The 22,811-nt window shown below is 40.3% G+C and overlaps 1 protein-coding gene across 1 annotated transcript in view; it reads left to right on the plus strand.

The window, feature by feature from the left end:
• The window catches only part of fbxw8 (F-box and WD repeat domain containing 8), a 169,995-nt gene extending 163,655 nt beyond the window's left edge, over window positions 1-6,340 (plus strand). Inside the window, exons 9-11 of the mRNA XM_043715860.2 lie at window positions 1,272-1,445; window positions 2,487-2,603; window positions 5,674-6,340. Coding sequence (XP_043571795.2) covers window positions 1,272-1,445; window positions 2,487-2,603; window positions 5,674-5,815 — 433 coding nt within the window. The 3' untranslated portion in view covers window positions 5,816-6,340. The remainder of the gene's footprint in view (window positions 1-1,271; window positions 1,446-2,486; window positions 2,604-5,673) is intronic.
• Window positions 6,341-22,811: the final 16,471 nt, after the last annotated feature.

The raw sequence follows: 22,811 nt of genomic DNA on the forward strand, positions 1-22,811 counted from the left end.
CTTAAAAGCCATGTGTGGCAAATGTTAATGGAGTCTTGGTTTCTGCACTGTCGCTCAAGGAAGTACACAAAGCTGTCAAATAGTCACATATCATCCTTTAGTGGGTCTACCAGTGCTTTGCAAGACAACTGAATAAATCAAATTCTATTTTTAATTGCATGTGTTTTTTTTAAATGAATGTATTGGGGAAACTACATTTTGCAATTCCATACACTTGTCCATGATTAAAAAAAAACTTTTATGTAGAATGATTTATGATTGTCATTGTCAAACATCACAAGACAGACCATCATTGTAGTGAGAAATTATCAGACCCATCTCACTGATATCTGTAAATAAACACCCATTTTCTTAGACATACAGCCCTCCCATATTAATAAGTATTACATATTATGCTTTTGAAAGGTTCTTTGATTCCTGATCAATTTGTAAAGGGGTCCTTCAATTAACATTGATCAACCCTCGACAATTTCAAAGTAGAAATTTTTTAAAATTGGTCAAGATTATGATAGCTCAACTCACATTCAATGAAGCTTGTAATAAAAAAAATTCCCTTCTTTTCTCGTGCTGTTCTGGATGATTTCAGGCAGATTGTATTGATACAGCCAGCAAAACCTCAAGACCTTCTCATTCCACTCAGCTGGTGTCAGTGATAAATCTTTTTTTGGGGGGGCTATTTGCAGTAAGCTTATACATTTTTATGCATGAATATACCTTTCATATTGGCACTAAAGAATCATTAAAAAGTAAATTGTAATGAAACTGTAATTTCTAAATAATCAATTCTCACTAGGAATGAGGGGATGCTGCCTTTCAATCACTGACCAGTTTTCTGAGACATATCAACATAGCTTGTAGTAAACACAAATACCAATTAAAACTAACATTTTCAAAACTAACATTTCACTATATGTTTTTATGATCCTGTGGAAAACATCAGCGGTTTTACGTAGATCGTAAAATACAGAAGTGGAGTTTGTACTTCAGGAAATTTATTTTGTGATGTATCCATAAAATTGTGGAGGTAATCTTACTAATCAATAGAGTTATTTATAGTTTGAGATACTTATGTAAGGTGTAAATTCTGATGAGGCACAATATTCTCTTCACAGAATGTCATTACTTGAGAAACAAGGATTTTATTAAAAAGACATTACTTCCACATATTTGTTGAATAATCAAAGTTGTCTGAGTTTTCTTTTGCCATCAGTCTGTACACAGTATTCTGTTTTGGCCCTGGTTTAGCATGTCTCAACTCTTCTCTTTTTCAGGGTGAGAGTATATGACCTTCGGACAAGTAAAGAAGTGATATCGCTCTATGGCCATCAACTGGGCGTGTCATCAGTACAGATGGATGATTGGAAGATAGTCAGTGGTGGTGAAGAGGGATTGGTCTGTGTGTGGGAACAACGAATGGGAACTAAACTCTGGGAAATGCATTCGAGGTATGAGTTTTTTAAAATCGAGGTAAATGGTCATCAGCTGTTTCTGTGGATTGATCACAGAAGAAAAACATTTCAGTTGTAACAATTTGTTCACTTTGCATAAGACAATTGCAAACTCAAGTTTTGAGTGTGATTTTCTAAAATCTGCCAAAGATCCTTTCCTCACTTGTAATTTTTGAGTGGTTAGTTTTATGCACTTGTGACATATCTGGAAGATGTGAAAATGTGTATCATGTAATGAAGTGCAGTTTTTATACAACATAATCAAATGGACAAAAAAAGATTATTAACTAGTTAATGGTTTTGTTGTTTTTGATTGATGATGGAAAGGAATATTGATCAGGACACCAGGAAATTACCTGGTGCTTTTTAACTAATGTCAGACAATTTCTTTAATACATACATACAAAAGTAACTTATCCAAAGAACAGTATTCACATTTCATCCTCAGTGCAACCCTCTGATGATGTTGAATCAATCTCAAGTGGAACTTGAACACAACCATCTTGTCAAATTTCTGGCATCCCTTCCTACTAACACAGACTGTTTTCAAGAAGATGCACATGTTAGAAGGAATTGTAAGATAATAAAAGAGAACAGACTTGTATTCAATTTTTGTCCCATGGACTCAAAGAACATTGAGGCTGGCTCTACTGCTTGTCTGAGGTCAGTTCAGTACAGCTCATGAACTGAATTGAATCCGTCACCTTCGAGATCTCCATGGATCATTGAAAAGATTTGCTGCACTACTTATGGAATTAACAACAATTAAAATGCTAAATTTTCTGAGGACATGTTTAGAATTTAGTATCTAGAAAATCAAAGTAAAAACAAATTAAGTGTAAAAATTTTAAAAGCTGGAAATCTTGGGGGACCAAAAATGAAAATAACAAGATTAAATATTTGGAAAAAAAAATCAATGTTTATCCTTCTAGATACTGACTAATGTGATAAGCATTTTCATTTCTGTTTCACAGATGGAAATGATAATTGCAGCTCCAGATCAGGGAATTCAGGCTAATTTTATAATTACTTTTCCAGACATCCCGTACGACACCTACGTTTTGGTGCACATACACTGGTCACTGCAAATATTCCTAATGAGAAATATCCAAGAGGAGCCAGTATCATGGATGATGATTTAACAGCTCATCGTAGGTAAGGCACATCTACAATACAATCGTGCATTATAGAACATAGAATAGTACAGCACAGAACAGGCCCTTCAGCCCACGATGTTGTGCCGACCACTGATCCTCCCTCAAATTTCTGTGACCATATGCATGTCCAGTAGACTCTTAAATGTCCCCAATGACCTTGCTTCCACAACTGCGGCTGGCAACGCAAACCATGCTCTCTCAACTCTGTGTAAAGAACCTGCCTCTGACATCCCCTCTATACTTTCCTCCAACCAGCTTAAAACTATGACCCCTCGTGTTAGTCATTTCTGCCCTGGGAAATAGTCTCTGGCTATCGACTCTATCTATGCCTCTCATTATCTTGTATACCTCAACTATGTCCCCTCTCCTCCTCCTTTTCTCCAATGACAAAAGTCCGAGCTCAGTCAACCCCTCCTCATAAGATAAGCCTTCCATTCCAGGCAGCAATCCTCTGAACCCTCTCCAAAGCATCCACATCTTTCCTATAATAGGGTGACCAGAACTGGACGCAGTATTCCAAGTGCAGTCTAACCAAAGTTTTATAGAGCTGCAACAAGATCTCACGACTCTTAAACTCAATCCCCCTGTTAATGAAAGCCAAAACATCATATGCTTTCTTAACAACCCTGTCCACTTGGGTAGCCATTTTAAGGGATCTATGTACCTGCACACCAAGATCCTTCTGTTCCTCCACACTGCCAAGAATCCTATCCTTAATCCTGTACTCAGCTTTCAAACTCGACCTTCCAAAATGCATCACCTCGCATTTATCCAGGTTGAACTCCATCTGCCACCCCTCAGCCCATCTCTGCATCTTGTCAATGTCCCACTGCAGCCTACAACAGCCCTCTATACTGTCAACGACACCTCCAACCTTTGTGTCGTCTGCAAACTTGTTGACCCATCCTTCAATCTCCTCATCCAAGTCATTAATAAAAATTACAAACAATAGGGGCCCAAGGACAGAGCCCTGTGGAACACCACTCACCACAGACTTCCAGGCAGAATATTTTCCTTCTACTACCACTCACTGTCTTCTGTTGGCCAGCCAATTCTGTATCCAGACAGCTAAGTTCCCCTGTATCCCATTCCTCCTGACCTTCTGAATGAGCCTACCATGGGGAACCTTATCAAATGCCTTGCTGAAGTCAATATACACCACATCCACAGCTCGACCCTCATCAACTTTTCCAGTCACATCCTCAAAGAACTTGATAAGGTTTGTGAGGCATGACCTGCCCCTCATAAAGCCGTGTTGACTGCATTTAATCAAGCCATGGTCTTCCAGACGGTCATAAATCCTATCCCTCCGAATCCTTTCTAACACCTTGCAGACGACAGACATGAGACTTACTGGTCTGTAATTGCTGGGGATTTCCCTATTTCCTTTCTTGAAGAGAGGAATTACATTTGCCTCTCTCCAGTCCTCAGGTACGACTCCAGTGGAGAGTGAGGATGCAAAGATCTTCGCAAGTGGCGAAGCAATTGCATTTCTCATTTCCCAAAGCAGCCGAGGACAAATCTGGTCCGGGCCTGGCGACTTGTCAATCTTAATGTTTGACAAAGTTTTCAGCACATCAGCTTCCTCTATCTCTTTCTATTCCAGCATGCACACCTGCTCTTCAAAGGTTTCATTCATTACAAAGTTCATTTCTTTCGTAAAGATAGAAGCAAAAAACTCATTTAGGGCTTCCCCTACCTCCTCAGACTCCATACACAAATTCCCTATGCTATCCCTGATCGGCCCTACTCTATCTTTGACCGTTCTCTTATTCCTCATATAAGTGTAAAATGCCTTTGTGTACATAAATATTGAAAAGCAGGGCAGCATTGTGTAACCCATCGAAATAGAATTGTCAATGTTATCTTTATTTAAAAATAATGATCACAGTTTACCTGTAAGTGTCTGTATTCTGTGTCAATCATACTGCAGCTAAATATTGGGATCAAGTTTGTATTAAGCTCAAATAAATTGAATGGATGTCTGCTTTTTTCCAACTACTGTAGTTGTCCTCAGTAAGTTTGTAAGGTCTTAATCGAGGTGCAGGTTGTGCTATTTGGCATGATAAAATTTCTAATTTGGCAGTAAACTGTTAAGTTAGTAGTGTCACTTTGAAACCACAATGGCGGGTTTTCTGTGAAATAGAAGTACCATATCCATGGTAACAGTAAAAGATAGAGGTTCTTTCTTCTGTTGTTAAGACTGAGAAGTATTGTTAAAGTAAGTAGTTGATTTCAACTTTTGGGTAATCAATTAATGGAACACTCATTTTGACAGCAAAGATGTCCTCATGATTTTAGATTTTGCTCTCAATTAAATTTGGCAGATAAACTCTGAGACTTCAAAAAGCATCTCAGTGCAGCTTGTCAGAATGAGGCCTCAGAATAAGACTGCGCAGCAGTCAGTGTCATAGAATATGTGTGAGGGGATGGCCATGGTCTCTGAGGCTGGGTATTTTGAAACATTGGCGACATCTGAAATTATTTATACTGTTTCAAGGCACACACAGAACTTTGACCAGTTCCACCCAAGAGTGGAAATCAGGGCTCTGTATGCTTCAAAGGACCCTAATTGAACCACATGGCCTGAAACAGGCAGGTGCTTTAGAAATTCAGCAACAGGCCCATTTCAAAATTGATAGTGTTGGTATCGTGAAGAGATTACCAGCATAGTTTTTGAATTTGTAACTACCCATTTTGCATAAAATGGAGGTATTCAGAATTGATTCCACTTTGTGCAGACTTAAATCTGAATTTTAATTATTTTTGACCTTGGGTATAGTCAGTAAGGCAATGTTTTGTTTTGCAAAAGCAAAAAAATGCAAATAACATACTTTCTCTCTCTTTCAAATCCACTCACCCTCACGAAGAACAATAATGTCAATTATAAAGAAGTCTAATTTTAAAACACACTTTCCTATGCTCGTTCTTTAACAATACGTTTGATCATTGTACAATGTAATAGAAAATTGCATGTTGATTATATTTTACAGCGGATGAAATGATGAATTTGCTGAACAAAGTTTAACTTTTTTTAAGATCATTAACTGCCAATTATTGTTTTTCAGGCATCGAGGAATTATATATGTCTATGACTTCTCTGTTGATAAATCAGCTCCTGTCTTACCAATCTGTCGTTCTACCTATGATGAAGATGTTGGCTACAGTTACAACATCGCACTTTCGATGCCTTATGACCAAATCAAGTGAATATCGTCACTTCCTGAATATATTGGTTTTATTACAGTCTTATAGTAATTCTGGAAGTATGCTTGTAATTAGCCTACACTTTCAGATGTAAAAATATAATACTTCTCAGGAGAGGTCAAAGGAGGCATGCAGGGCATTGGATAGACAAATGAACCAGAAATGACCCTTGGTCCTGAAATTCCTCAACAACTTATCACCAAACTTTGAAGAAAAATAACAAATAATCATTTTTAGCCATGCTTCCGTGGCTGTTCCAATTTTGCACCTAAATCACAATGGGAGATCTGTCCTCACCTTTAAATGTTTTTCTTTCTTTTCGTTTCTCTTTGTTTCTGATGATAATTTGGATTAGAGAAACTGATTACATGTATGGTAAAATGAGGACAGACACTTTGACTTCAGATTCAGTTACATAATTCGCAGGATGGTCCATTGTATATAGATAATGCAGAGAAAGCAAAAGATGTACTATTTGTGGAAAACACTTTATTATTTTAAGTATTCAATAAAGCTGCCATTTTGTGGCTGGTGCTTTTCTATTTTTTTAAATCACTGTTCCATTTCAGATTCTGCAGATGGTAATCCCTTTTGCTATACACGTTGGAGGATAAAGCTCCTTTGGTGCAGGGTAGCATCCCTGCCTGAGCCAGATATTTTGGGCTCCAGTCATGTTCCAGGACTGAAGGGCCAAGGAAGGTATGTTCAAAATGCAACCGAACATCGATCTTCTAACATCTACCAGTGACAATTGGAGCCTCGACCATCTCAATTCATATCGCTGTGAACCACAACATGCATATTGTGACAGCACCTCTGACTCCTTGAGGAGGGTGGCTGGCTCAGTTGACTGGATAACCAATTTGGATCATTTTAGTGACAGCAGCATGGGTTAGCTCCCAGTTCCAATGAAGGTCAAACAGGAACCTGCTTCCTAGCCTTTACCCATAGTGGAGTTTGCAGTGCCATGGATCAGACCTGCCTTTAGGCAGATAACCATGCATCAGGCTGGAGATACAAAGTCAAGTAGATGGCAGGGTGACGAGGCAGACCGTACTCATCACTCTCCTCCACTGGTATTTTACACATTCTGGGGTGGCTTGTGGGCAGTGCGCTTGCTGTTAGCCCTATTAGGGTCTTTAAGTTATCACTAATAGCTGATATGGCTGATATTTTATTAGCAGCAAGTAGATATCTTGTATATAGATAAGGAAAGCAGAGCAGTAGGTGGGAAGAGGATTTGTTTTGATTAAAAATGCTTTTCCTTCTCTTCAGCTGCCATTTTAAATTTAAATTGTTATGATGGTGTGATTACATATTGAGGCCTCAAGTTCATATAGTTTTCATAGGTAAAATAAGTTGTGCATACTTTGTGCTCCTACTGTTGTCTTCTCTGCTTGAGCTTAGAAAGCTGCAGTCCTCTAACGTACTACGATGATTAGACATGCACCACCGTACTATCAGCCCCTTTGTTCCTCGGTTATCAGCGTTCAATATTATATTTGAGCAAAGTATAAATCATAAATTCTGGTTGATCCAGTGATATGCTTGTTTGGTTTGTTCCTTTTTTAATTAAAAGAACTAATGGGACTAAAACAATTTTAATCAAAATCTTCTGTACAAATATTCTATTTAACTAAGAATATAATATTTTTAAACAAGATGGAGGCAAATAATTTGGCTCATATTGGTATGGATGTAACCAGATTGAGAGTATTTGCATAAGCATTACTGAATGAGCAAGTCTTAGATTTGATCGGTAAAGTCAAAACCAGACTCCTCTAGCATTAAATACTTTATGTAAATTAGATATCAAGAAAGCTTTAAAGATTATTTTATTGGTTAATCCTTATTTAAATATTAATGCAGTTTATCACCAATAATCAATCTCCTTTGCAATTTCTGCATTTTTTTTGTGATTCTCATAAAATTGGGTGAAACATTTTGTACTTTATTTAAATTCTGTTCTTTAAAAAATTAATATTTGTATTTTACAATTATAAAACAGTTAGTTTTGTGGCTTTTTAAAAAAATGTAAGTTACATTGAAACAAGTCCAGGTGTTAATGATAAACTATAATCATTATTGTTCTGGAAATGTGTCTTAAGATATGATTACTATTTTAAAAGAGTTACCGTGTATTCTGCAGAACTGGAAACCATTGTTGCACTTGCATAGAAAGTGGACTTCTGGAATCTATGAAACCACTCTTTTTGTGCATTTATGTTGTAAACATTCAAAGGAAACTCTTTGAGCTTATTTTTATTGCAATTTGGCACAAACTGTAATTGTGGGTGGACAGCGAAGAAGTACAAGTCATACCTGATACAACATACTCTTAATTCAAAGTTACTTAATTCAAGTTATTTGATAACTTTTTTAACAGGTAAAATTCTCACTTTGAAATTCAAATCAAGATATTTAAATAAGCAGAGTTAATTCTAATATTTGTTAACATAAACTAGATGAGTAATCAGCTGTATACTGTAATTATTCGCTGACTATTTCTTGTTATACTGCAGTAATGATGCCAGGGATCTTAATTCACAGGAAGATTGTTGTACAACAAAACCTAGGAAAACGTAAGTCAGAATGAGTGCTGATTAGCAAAAGTAGCATAAAACTGACCTCAACCTAAAATGAAGACCAAATAGATAAAATGAGAAAAATACAAAGTGATCTAATATGTAATCTAATCTTGCAGTTCAAATGGCAAATACAAGTATACCAGGGTTCACTCTTACAGTTTATGAGATCACTTAAATCCCTTGATCATATTACAGCCGTGAAATAGCTCCGTTCTGTCTGAGAAATATGCATTATACTGTTGTGAGCTTTTATGTCCAGTGGGATACATTGGCAGATTTCAGTTCATCACAGTCTTTCATATGTGTGGCAGCCTGAAAAGGTGTTGAGTATTGTATTTGAATTTTTTACTTGCATAATTCTTTCCCCCCCCCCCAACTGATTTAATAGTTGCTGGACAACTTCCTGTCTGTATTGCAAGGTCATGGTTCGGAAGGGTTATTAGTTAAGACTGTTTTAAGCTCCACCCAATTTGATGATGTCATATGTAATCTAATCTTGCATTTTAAATAGCAAATACAAGTTTCCCAGGGATTGTATTTACTGTTTATGGCATCACTTGGCTGGAGAAAGGCAGACAGCTCTTAATTTTGAAGAAACCATATCTACCATCTTGGTCACCATAACAGTGGTTCAATATTCCAAGGAGTGACAATAACAGTCAGGAATTCCAATCTGTCTGCTTAAGAAATGTGGAGCGCTGCTGAAGTCAACAACAGACCCCCACAGTGCAGGATAGTGGGAGGAAGTAAAATCACATCCCTTTCACCAGTAGTATGCTAGGTTCTGAGATTTAAATGTCTGCTGGCATAGAGGCAAACACTTTAACATCTGCTGTGAAAGGGCAAGAATGTAAGCTAATTATGGGAATAGCGTGGCAGTTGTTTCAGTGAAAAGGGTGTCAGATGTCAGGCTGTTGGGCAAGGATGTGGGTTGGAGGAGGTATTGTCAAGACTGCTGTATATCGGCGTTCAGGGGTTACCGGGATTGAGACTAGTGTTGGGGGAAGGGAGGAAGTCAGGTATCAGATGAGTGGCAGTGGGAAGGTAGGTGTCGGGGCTGGAGAGGGGAGTTAAAACAGGTAGCGGACACAGTAGGGTGTGTTAACACCAGTCAGTAAGAGAGTTGGCAGCCATCCGACATTAAGTGAGAAACCTCCAATTTGACCACAATTGCATGGGGAAACCCTCTAGAAAAATCACCTAAACCGTGTATTCAAAAAGAATGGGTACCCAATGAACACAGTCCACCGATTTCTCAGGAACAAACCCAAACAAGCAGATAAAACATGTCCAGGAACCCTGCCACTCTCCCCTACATCAAAGACATCTCAGAAATGACTGCCAGACTACTCAGACCCCTTGGCATCATGGTAGCCCACCAACACACTAAAACAGCAGCTATTGAACTTGAAAGACCCTATACAGACAATGAGCAAAACTAACGTCATTTACAAAATACTGTACAAAGACTGTAACAAACACTACATTGGACAAACAGGCAGAAAACTAGCCAGCAAGATACATGAACACCAACTAGCCATACAAAGACATGACCCTCTCTCACTAGTGTCCTCACACACAGATGAGGAAGGACACCACTTTGACTGGGACAACACATCCATCCCAGGAAAAGCCAAACAAAGACATGTATGAGAATTCCTAGAAGCATGGAATTCCAACCGGAACCCTCTCAACAAACACATCGAGTTAGACCTCATCTACCACCCCCTGAGAAAAGGAACCGGAAGTGACTTCACCAGAGGAAATGACATCACCAACCCAAAGAAACCCAAACATATAAATAGAAAGCAGGAATTTTCAGCAATGTTTCGCCTGAGGTCCACTAAAGATGTTACCTAGTAGTGTAACAAAATGTCTGGAAATGAACCTTCCAGTTCAGCGAGCAAACCCACATCGAAAACCTCAACCTGAGCTACCAACCTTTTCAAAAACCCTCTAGAAGGTAAAACAGAAAAAGCATTGATTTACTATGGGTTTAAAAACCTTTAAAGCAACAAAACTAATGAAGCTTTAAATTTTAATTGAAACGATTTATAGTACATAGGCTCATTCTTGTGCAATGCTGTTCTTTCAGCCCAGGATATTGTGCTTAACATGACACCAAATTAAACTAATCCCTTCTGCCTGCCCTTGGTCCCTATCCGTCCATTTCTTGCATATTCATGTACTTATCTTAAAGTCACTTAAACTCCCCTATTGTAGCTGTCTCCACCACCACCCCTGGCAGCACGTTCCAGACTCCTACTACACTCTGTGCAAAAAACCTTCCTCTCACATCTCCTTTGAACTTTCCCCATCTCACCTTAAATGCATGCTCCCTAGTATGAGACATTTCAATTCAGGATGACTATCAGAATGATTCTCCCAATCTATGCATCTCATAATTTTATAGACTTCTATCAAGTCTCCCTTCAGCCTCCACCACTCCAGAGAAAACAACTATTGTTTGTCTAGCTTCTCCTTACAGCTCATGCCCTCTACTCCAGGCAGCAACCTAGTAAACCTCTTCTGCACCCTTTCCAAAGCTTCCATGGCAACCAGAAATGAATGCAATGTATGAAGAACAAATAATTACCTGAGGAAGAAATGGCAGGAGAGATAACATCGACTGGGACTGCCATAGTGTTAAGGGTTTAGATGGAGATGAATTTCTTAAGTGCATACAAGACAATTTTCTGATTCAGTATGTGGATGTACCTATTAAAGAAGGTGCAAAACTTGACCTACTCTTGGGAAATAAGGCAGGGCAAGTGACTGAGGTGTCAATGGGGGAGCACTTTGGGGCCAGCGACCATAATTCTATTGGTTTTAAAATAGTGATGGAAAAGGATAGACCAGATCTAAAAATTGAAGTTCTAACTTGGACAAAGGCCAATTTTGACGGTATTAGGCAAGAACATTTGAAAGCTGATTGGGGGCAGATGTTCGCAGGTAAAGGGATGGCTGGAAAATGGGAAGCCTTCAAATATGAGATAACAAGAATCCAGAGAAAGTATATTCCTGTCTGGGTGAAAAGGAAGGCTGGTAAGTATAGGGAATGCTGGATGACTAAAGAAATGAGGGTTTGGTTAAGAAAAAGAAGGAAGCATATGTCAGGTATAGACAGGATAGATCGAGTGAATCCTTGGAAGAGTATAAAGGAAGTAGGAGTACACTTAAGAGGGAAATCAGGAGGGAAAAAATGGGACATGAGATAGCTTTGGCAAATAGAATTAAGGAGAATCCAAAGGGTTTTTACAAATCTATTAAGGACAAAAGAGTAACTACGGAGAGAATAGGGCCCTTCAAAGATCAGCAAGGTGGCCTTTGTGTGGAGCCACAGAAAATGGGGAGATACTAAATGAATATTTTGCATTGGTATTTACTGTGGAAAAGGATATGGAAGATATAGACCGTAGGGAAATAGATGGTGAAATCTTACAAAATGTCCAGATTACAGAGGAGGAAGTGCTGGATGTCTTGAAACGGTTAAAGGTGGATACATCCCCAAGACCTGATCAGGTGTACCCGAGAACTCTGTGGGAAGCTAGAGAAGTGATTGCTGGGCCTCTTGCTGAGATATTTGTATCATCGATAGTCACTGGTGAGGTGCCGGAAGACTGAAGGTTGGCAAACGTGGTGCCACTGTTTAAGAAGGGCGGTAAAGACAAGCCAGGGAACTATAGACCAGTGAGCCTGACCTCGGTGGTGGGCAAGTTGTTGGAGGGAATCCTGAGGGACAGGATGTACATGGAAAGGCAAGGACTGACGAGGGATAGTCAACATGCCTTTGTGCGTGGGAAATCATGTCTCACAAACTTGATTGAGCTTTTTGAAGAAGTAACAAGATTGATGAGGGCAGAGCAGTAGATGTGATCTATATGGACTTCAGTAAGGCGTTCGACAAGTTTCTCCATGGGAGACTGATTAGCAAGGTTAGATCTCATGGAATACAGGGGGAACTAGCCATTTGGATACAGAACTGGCTCAAAGGTAGAAGACAGAGGGTGGTGGTGGAGGGTTGTTTTTCATACTGGAGGCCTGTGACCAGTGGAGTGCCACAAGGATCGGTGCTGGGTCCTCTACTTATTGTCATTTCAAAGCTTGACAGTCACAGTTTTACATAATTTTATATGGATTTCCCTGGAAGCATAAACTCTTAAATCATGGACTTTCAAGAACTGTCAAAAGCTTACAAAACTTCATCTATGCATCAGTGTCTTTTTTTTAATGTTTTGGTGCTAAAGAATCATTAGCAGTAGTTTCAGTCAAATACAAAATGGATTTACTTGTTCAGCTTCTGGTTTAACATCTAGCTTAAAAGCAATTCTGTATCTTAAACAGTCAAGAAAAAAATCATCTTGCTCAGAAATCCAGATATACTCCAAAAGAAAAGAAAATGCCTACTTCATCAAAGCAGCTGTCTATCATGAGGAATATTGAAGAGATTAAAGGGTTCCCCCAGATAATGTTGTGGGACAATTACATAACCATTTCAGAGATATGGCTGCAGAATGACATATATTGTGACCTGAATCATGAAGAATACAGGACATTTAGGAGGGACAGGAAGTGAGGAAAAGATGGAAGGATGGCTCTGTATTAGGAAACTTCTGAGGAAAAGGCCTGTTTGAAAACAGTAATACTTGTAAATAAACATACTGGCCATGCAGGTTCTCCATTTTAAAGTGTGCACAATGGGTCAGACCAGTACGAATCATTCAGCAGTTTTATTGGCTTATCCTTCAGAATGCTGAATTCAGGAAACCCAAAAATGGAAATAGTTTGGGTAGTGGTGAGGAATGAAGAAAACAAGACCTCATTTGTGGGAGTGTGTACAGTATCCCTAACAATAACCACATAGTAGGGTGGAACATAAAGGAATAATGAGAGCTAATCAGAAAGGCACATGATATTCATGGGAGATTTCATCTAAGTTTTCCAGTCTATATTTAGAAGGATAGAAACAGTCTGGATGAGAAGTTTATAGAATGTCTAAAGGATACTTTCTTAGAACAACATTTGGAGCCAACCAGAAAGCGAGCTATCTTAGACCTGGTAGTCTACAACAAGGTATGATTATTTCAAATTGAAGATGCCCTAGGTAGTAGCATCCATAATATGATGACATTTACATTCAGTTTGATGTAAAGAGAAGTGCACCTCTTTAAATAAGAGATATTATGAGGACATGAATGCAGAATTGGCTGAAAATAAATTGGCACATCAGCTCATAGGATGAATCAATAAAGATGCAGTGACAGACTTTTCAGAATATAGAGAGTCGATAACATTCCAAACAGTAAGAAAAATTCTAAAGGGACAAAATTATCATTGTATTTATAGGAAGGTTAAAGATAGTGTTTTACATAAGTACATAATTGTGCAAAGACAAGTAGCAGGTCAGATGTTTAGAATTTTTTTTTAAAGCGACAAAAAAATTAGAAGCGACAAAGTTAACCAGAAATATGAAGACGGGTACAAAGTGTTTCTATAAATATTTGAGAAAGACAAAAATTAACAAAATGAGCCTCCAGTCTATAGAAAGTAAATCTGGTAAACTACTAACTGCAGTACATCTCTCCCTGAGTTTTTTTCTTGATGGTTTTCCTCCTGGACTACAGAATTGTATGTGATACAATTTATTTTACTGATTTGCCTTTTGTCAACAAGTGTTTATGGGATGTTACTATATTGGAACAGTTACTGTTTGATAGTTAAACATTGTCAAGTTTTCCAATAGAGGCAAGTTATTCCAATTTTTCCTTTCTTTTGTATTTTAACAGTAGTACAAATGAAATGTGTTTTGCTTCAAGACTGGTAGTTTGACCAATCAAATTGCATCTGGAACACAACACCTGACACTTCCCTTTAACTTGCTCTTATTTTGGAGTCTAGGCTATCCTCTTAAAATACTTTGAGGCGATTCAGTCTGGTCCAAAATTAATAGCAAATATAACTCCTTTATTCAACTACATCTTGTTTAAGAAAAGAGTCTCTTCTCATTAGATTATCTGGTGATGTTCCTTTTCCACTCTAGACCTGGTAGACCCAGTCAGAAAAGGTGATAGTGGCAGCTATCTACAAATCCACACATTGGCTGTGATTGGTATTTAACCATAATTTAATATTGTTATTCTGTATTCTTTTCTGCAGTGGACAATGAATGATAGCTTGGTTAAACTGAAATAATTAGGTCCAGCCACTAGATGACAGTACTTTAATACATTTTGTAATGATATCATGTCTAATACCAAAGCACCACATAGTGGCCGGGAATAAGTACTGCATCCGTATATTTACAGTAAATGCATCACATAAAAGGCATTGTGAGAAGAGAAAGGAAATGGCACATAATAAATTTAAATATCATTTTATGGTGCAGCTCCCTTTCCAAAAATATTAAATTGGGAATTCCAGCAAAGACCTCAGCCTCTACACAAAAATGTTAATATTCTGAGCTGATATTTGTGCTAGTCACAGATAAGTATTTATCATAAGGAGCAAGACTCAACATTAATGATCAACAACAATGGCTTCACATTCATCATAATCTGTCAATTTAAAACAACTGTTTAAAATTCATTTGAGTGCTGTTTCATATTAACAGCAGGGGGTCTCTTGGGTCCGTAACTGTTTGTAATGTACAGAGAGAATTTTGAAATTTATGATTTAACTTTAAATTTAATTCACAAACACTTAGTTTGGGTTCCACAAGGCCCACAGATCCTGACCTTATTACAGCATATCCAAATGTGGTCAAAAGAGCTGAGTCAAGACTGGAAGAATGACTGCCCTTGAGACCAAGTCATTGTTTGACTGAGCATGACATCAAGGTGCTGAAACAACTTAGTCAATAGGAATCAGGGGAAACTGTCGATGGGTTAGAGTCATATCTAGCACAAATAAAAGAATAATGTTGTTGTTGGAGCTTAGCCATCTCAGTCAGAGGTCATCATTGCAGGTGGTGTACGAGGTCTATGAGAAAGTGAGGAACTGTAGATGCTGGAGATCAGAGCCAGAAAGTGTAGCACTGGAAAAGCACGGCAGGTCAGGCAGCATCTGAGGAGCAGGACAATCAACGTTTCGGGCATAAGCCCTTCGTCAGGAATATGGGGGAAGTAGGGGGCTGAGAGATATATAGGAGATGGGGGTGGGGTGAGCTGGCTGGGAAAGCAATAGGTAGATGCAGGTGGAGGGTGATGGAGTGGATAGATGGGAAGGAAGATGGATAGGTAGGACAGTTCAAGAGGGCAGTGCAGAGTAGGAGGGTTGGATCTGGGATGAGGTGGGGTAAGGGGGTTGAGGAAACTTGTGAAGTCTAAGTCAATGCAATGTGGTTTGAGGGTCTCAAGGTGGAAGATGAGCATTGTTCACCCAGGCGTCAGGTGGTTTAAATTTGGCAGTGGAGGCGGCCCAGGACTTGCACGTCCTTGGTGGAGTGAGAGGCGGAGTTGAAGTGGTCAGCCACAGGGTGGTGGGGTTGACTGGCGCACATATCCCAGAGATGTTCCCTGAAACATTCCGTGAATTGGTATCCTGTCTCCCAAATGTAGAGTAGATGACATAGACAGCAACCTTTGGTTGTGCAGGAAAATCTCTGTTGGATGTGGAAGCATCCTTTGGAATCTTGGATGGAGATGAGGTGGAAATTTTGGATGCAGAATTTACACCTCTTGTGGTGGCAAGGTGCTGGGAGTGGAGGGTGGGTTGGTGGGGGGTGCGGACCTAATGAGGGAGTCGCAGAGGGAATGGTCTCTGCGGAATGCTGATAGGGGTAGGGAGAGAAATCTATCTCTGATGGCGGGGTCTGTTTGTAAGTGGCAGAAATAGCAGAGCAGATTCTGCTGTGTCCGAAGATTAATAGGGTTAAGGTGAGGACGGGGAGTGTTCTATCTTTGTTGCGGTTGGAGGGGAGGGGTTCAAGGGCAGAGGTGCAGAAAGTGGAGGAGATGCTCTGAAGGGCATTGTTGATCACGTAGGAGGGGAAATTGTGGTCCTTGAAATAGGAAGCCATCTGAGATGTCCTGGAGTGGAGTTGTCCCTTGTTGTGGTTCTGTTCGCCGAGCTGGGAATTTGTGTTGCAGACATTTTGTCCCCTGTCTAGGTGCTTGGCAGCCTCCTGTGAAGTGCTTCTGTGATGTTGATCCTCTTGGGAGCAGATACAGTGGAGGCAATGGAATTGGGAGTAATGGAGGGATAGGTGGGAGGAGGTGCAGTTCATGTAGCTGTGGGATTTGGTGGGTTTGAAGTAGATGCTCGTGTTGGGTCAATCGCGGGAGATGGAGACAAAGGAGTCCAGGTCGGGGAGGAAGGTGTCCGAGATGGTCAAGGTGAACTTGAGGTCAGGGTGGAAGGTGTTTGTGAAGTAATTGAATTGTTCAACCTCTTCATGGGAGCACGAGGTGGCACCGATACAGTCATCAATGTAGTGGAGGAAAAGCTGGAGGATAGTGCCAGTGTAACTTTAGAATGATTGACTGTTCGATGTATCCGACAAAGAGGCAGACATAGCTGGGCCCGTGCAGGTGCCCATGGCTACCTCCTTTGGTCTGAAGAAAGTGGGAGGCTTCAAAGGAGAAGTGGTTGAGGGTGTGCACCAGTTCTGCCAATCGAATGAGTGTGTCAGGGGAAGGGTACTGGTTGGGTTGGCAGGAGAGGAAGAATCTGAGGCCTTCATCATGTTGGATGGTTGTGTACAGGGACTGGATGTCCATCATGAAGATGAGGCATTGGGGGCCTGGGAAAAGAAAGTCATGAAGGAGGTGGAGGGCATGGGTGGTGTCCCAAATGTATGTGGGGAGATACTAGACCAAGGGTGATGGGACAGTATCAAGGTATGAGGAGATAGGTTCGGTGGGTGGACTGGGGCACCCAGTCAGGTTTGTGAATTCTGGTTAAGTAGTAGAACCGGGTGGTACGGAGTTCCCGGATTGTGATTGGAGGTTGTGGATAGGAGAATACTCTTCGTTTGCCTGGATGAATGTATCTCAAAGATCTGCAAGATAAAAGACAACTACTTGATTGTCTACTCTCCACAAATGCTGCATTTTCTATTTTAATTTCTGATTTTCAGCATCCACAGCATTTTGCTTTACTTCTGAATGGCAGCCTAGCCAGCAATGCCCACATTCTGTGAATGACAAAAAAAAGTTAGATTTGTTAGATGTTTATAGGGTGTTGATTTCCAAGGTCACACAATGCCTTGATGTTAAACTAATAAACAAAACTCAAGTGCAAATTTTAGTAAGTGATGTTTTATTTAGAGTCATAGAGATCTACAGCATGGAAACAGGTCTTTTGGTCCAACTTGTCCATATCTTGTCCCGACCAGATATCCTAAATAAATTGGTCCTATTTGCTAGGATTTGGCCCATATCCCTCTAAACCCTTCTTATTCACAGACTTATCGAGATGCCTTTTAAATGTTATAATTGTACCAGCCTCCACCACTTTCTCTGGCAGCTCATTCCGTACACACACCACCTTCTTCATGAAAATGTTGCCCCTTAGGTCCTTTTTAAATCTTTCCCTTTCACCTCAACCTATACCCTGTAGTTCTGGACCTCCCCACCCTGAAGAAGACAGCTTGTCTATTTAGGAGGTAAAAACAATGACTGCAGATGCTGGAAACCAGATTCTGGATCAGTGGTGCTGGAAGAGCACAACAATTCAGGCTGCTCGTCGGATGCTGCCTGAATTGCTGTTCTCTTCCAGCACCACTGATCCAGAGCTTGTCTATTTACCCTATCCATGCCTCTCATGAATGCATAAACTTCTAAAAGGTCACCCCTCAGCATCCAATGCTCCAGGGAAAATAGTCTTTCTCAGCTTAAAGCAGCCAACCCTGGCAACATCTTTGTAAGTCTTTTCTGAACCCCATAAGTTTCACAACAAACTTCCTATAGAAGGGAGACCAGAATTGCACAATATTCCAAATTTGGCCTGACCAATAAAGGCAACCTTACCACACACCTTCACTATCCTATCAACCAATGACTCCACTTTCAAGGAACAATGAACCTGCACTCCAAAGGTCTCTTTGGTCAGCAACACTCCCCAGGTCTTTACCATTAAGTGGTATGAGCCCTGCCCTGATTTGCAATTCCAAAATGCAGAACCTCACATTTGTCGAAATTAAATTCCATCTGCCACTCCTCGGCCCATTGGCCCATCTGATCAAGATCCTGGTGTACTCAGAGGTAACCTTCTTCGTTATCCACTACAGGTCCAATTTTGGTGTCATCTATAAACTTATTAACTATACTTCCTATGTTCACATCCAAGTCATTTATATAAATTACAAAAAGCAGTGGACCCAGCACTGATCCTTGTGCACACCACTGGTCACAGCCTCCAATCTGAAAAGCAACACTCGATCACCATCCTGTCTTTTACCTTTGAGCCAGTTCTGTATCCAAATAGCTAGTTCTCCCTCTATTCAGTATGATCTAACCTTGCTAACCAGTCTACCATGAGGAACCTTGTCAAATGTTTTACTGAAGTACTGACGTGGAGAAGCCGGTGTTGGACTGAGTTGGACAAAGTTAATAATCACACAAAAGGTTATAGTCCAAAAGGTTTATTTGGAAGCAGTGACTTTCAGACTACTGCTCCTTCATCAGGTAGTTGTGGAGCGGGACCATAAGACACAATTTATAGCAAAAGATTAGTGTCATGCAGCTGAAATGATATATTGAACAAACTAGATTATTGTTAAGTCTTTCATCTTTTAGAATGGGTTGCAGGTTTCAGTTTGTTAATATGTAACTCACAGAACTACTTTTAAGTCACATTCTCAATGCATTGAAGATGTAAGGCTAGAGTCTGTCTGTATCCCAATCTTGAGTCAGACTGGTTCTATTTCCAAAGTGAAATTTACAAAATATTACATAGATTGACTGCCTGCAAACTGCATTTTTGAGCAAAATTGAATGTATATTCAAATATACTTCAGCAAATACATATCCACCCTATTGACTTAAGTGCGCACGCGTGCAGGGTGGGGAGGGAGAGAGAGAGAGAGAGATTTTGCGTGTGTGTGAGAGAGAGAGAGAGAGTATAAGCCTCAAATTGTGCATGGGTGGGAAAGATTTTGGTGTGTGTATGTGTCAATGAGAGAAGGCTTGTGTATGAGAGAGGGTCTGCATGAGTGTGTGTGTGTGGGGTAAGAGAGAGAGTGACTGTATAGTGTAGTGGAGTCACCTGTAGTGCGACATGAACCCAAGGTCCTGGGTATTGAACTTGGCTATCAGACCTCTTTGTTACTTCTTCAAAACACTCCATCAAGTTAGTGAAACACAAAGCCATGTTGACATATCCCTAATCAATCCTTGCCTTTCCAAATTCATGTAAACCTGTCCCTCAGGATCCCCTGCAACAATTTGCCCAAAACTGATGTTAGGCTCATCGATCTATAGTTCCCTGGTTTTTCCTTACAACCTTTCTCAAAAAGTGGCACCACATTAGACAACGTCCAGTCATCTAGCACCTCTCGTGTGGCTATCAATAATACAAATATCTCAGCAAAGGGCCCAGAAATCACTTCCCTAGTTTCCCATAGATTTTTTATAGCTTTTAACACAATGGAAAACACTAAGGGGTGTCATGAAAATGAACTACGTCAAATATAAAATAGTAATTTAATCTGTTATTCTAGGAATTTTTGAGTAGCCACTTTTGCTAAGCAAAGGACACTGACTTGCTACAGCTTCTGATTTACACCAGTGAAGTCAATTCAATCCAAAGAGTATGAAGACAGCTACAGAGTTGGTACCCTGGAGCTGTGAATAGGTCATGTCTATCTCATCAAGATTAAGGATGGGATCATTCAGGACTAACAGCTGGGCACTAAAAACGAATCACCACAGATAAACTGCACAGTGACTAAGAGGAGAAAGCTAAGACAGCCAACAGCTAATCAACCACCCTTAGAATATACAACCATCTTCAAAAATGTTTCTTACTCAATGGTGTCAGATTAGATTCTCTACAGTGTGGAGACAGGCCTGTCGGCCCAACAAGTCCACACTGACCCTTCGAAGAGTAACCCACCCAGACCCATTTCCCTCTGACTAATGCACCTAACACTGGGCAATTTAGCATAGCCAATTCACCTGACCTGCACATCTTTGGACTGTGGGAGGAAGCTGGAGCACCCAGAGGAAACCCATGCAGACGTGGGGAGAATGTGCAAACTCCACACACACAATCGCCCAAGGCTGGAATCGAACCTGGGACCCTGGTGCTGTTAGACAGCTGTGCTGACCACTGAGCCACCATGCCATCCCATGTTTGCTCTAGCATAATTAAACATGAAAGATGTTGTTTATGAGAATGGGCCTAATTTATACCAGTGGTTAATAGCTTGAGTCAACCCTCTACCACTTTCTGGGCAGAATTTTACCCGAATGGTGGGAACAGAGCCAGGACAACCTGTAAAGTAACAGGAAGCCACACCGGGACAGCTCCCCATTCCTGCTGGCAGGAAAGTACCCCAAATATGGGGATGAGGAGCAATCGGCTCCACAGAAGCAAGCACAATTTGCACAATTAAATGCCAAGAGCCCTATTTTAATTGTGCTGCCAGTAGGGCGAGCCCCTACCTCTCCAAAATGTGGAAAGGCCACCACCTCAGAGGCAGTCTCCCTGCAGCAGTCTGGAGGGTACCAGGAGCTGGAGGTTTCCTGGCACAACTGGGTGCTGCACATTTTAAAAAGACCCCCTGCAGTCCTAACAAATCATTCCAAGGTGTTTCCTTTCACATCCATGAATTTTCAGTTTATTTGCTTACCTAAAGGGAGTCCAGGATCTGCCTCAGCAGTAACCATCTTTCATATACATGATCAAAAATGAAAATTATTATTCATTAACAGAGCTGGGAGTTAACTCTAGTCAGTTCCACTTGTCAGACTCTGTGTACATGCATTGTGTACATCATCTGTAAATTAGGCAGGTCTTCCAGTGGTATATGTGCATTACGTTGGCTGTCACTTGGTATCTGCTTAACCCTAGTGATGTTCCTTTTCTGATGTTTCATTCCCACGGTGAATGCTGTTGTCATGGTGACTTGTTGCTGATCCATTTCCATTGCTGGGGAGCAGTGGACCTCTGGGACTGATGGTTATTCTGCATTTTGTGCAGGTGGTGAGATCACTTCTTAGTTCACTGCCTGAAGGTGAAGGAAGACAATTTCTCTCAACATATATTGATGTCTGCAGTTGTGATGATATATAGTGTTGCTCATATTAGTTATGTACAATTGTGGTGATAACTGCTCAGTACAGGTCCCAATTTGTTACAAGGGTAAACTTTTGTTGTGTTAAATGTTTGCACTTTATCTCTAATATTGAGAAGACAAACAAAAGTTTTTAATGGGGGAGAAAAAAAATGAGGTGAACACAGTTTAATAGCACCAGTCCACGAGATTCAATGAGATATCCTTCTGCTCCTTCAGAGCCCTTCTGATCTTAGAAAGAAGATGCAAGTCCTTTCAGTTCTTTAATATAGACAGTGCAATTGTCAGATTAATTGTTTAGTGCATCAGTCACTGGTGCGAGGCAGCAGCTTATTAGGCAAATGCAAGTGGGAATAGCTAACTACCTTCCAATTCTTTGTTACTTCTCTGCAAGGAGAGGGGTGCCATCCTTTGAGAATCTGGGAGCTGTCTGTCCCTTTATTACTCATACACAGGGTGTCTACCTAGGCAGGAGCCAGAGAGGAGTCATCATGCCAAGTACACCTGACTCACACAACTGGTCCTGATTGTAAAAACAGTCAACAGCTGTCTCTGAGCAAAACTGCTAAACACACACCCTTGTGGAGATGAGTCCAGCAGTCCTCCCCACATCATGACTAAAGCAACAGTGTAAACATAATTCAAAATGACAACATTTTCCACAGTTCCCTTGGCTTAAAGCAGTATCCTGTTCCCACTTTGGTCCACAAACCAAAAATAAAGAATAATAAAGGGTGTCTTAGCAAGTTGCGGCAATGTTTTTTCAATGGTTGGCTTAAGGTAGAGAGCTCTTTTATATGTGTGTGTATGTAGTTTTCCCAGGTTTTTTTGACTGCTACCATGCTCCTAATTTAGAACCTAGAACATAGAACCTTTTGGCCCTTGATGTTGTGCTGGCCTTTTATCCCACTCTAAGATCAGACTAACCCATATACTCCATTGTAATATCTTCCATGTGCTGATCCAAGACTCACTTCAAATTCCCTAATGTATCTGATTCTACAACTGCTGGCAGTGCAATCCATGCACCTATCACTCTGTATAAAATATAGAACATAGAATAATACAGTGCAGTACAGACCCTTTTGCCCTCGATGTTGCGTCAACCTGCAGAACCAAACTGAAGTCTATAAATCTGACACTATTCCATTTTCATCTATATGTCTATCCAATG

Source organism: Chiloscyllium plagiosum, unplaced genomic scaffold (genome assembly GCF_037043375.1).
Source record: "Chiloscyllium plagiosum isolate Xiang-an unplaced genomic scaffold, Cpla_swu_hap1 HiC_scaffold_24, whole genome shotgun sequence".
NCBI lineage: Eukaryota > Metazoa > Chordata > Chondrichthyes > Orectolobiformes > Hemiscylliidae > Chiloscyllium > Chiloscyllium plagiosum.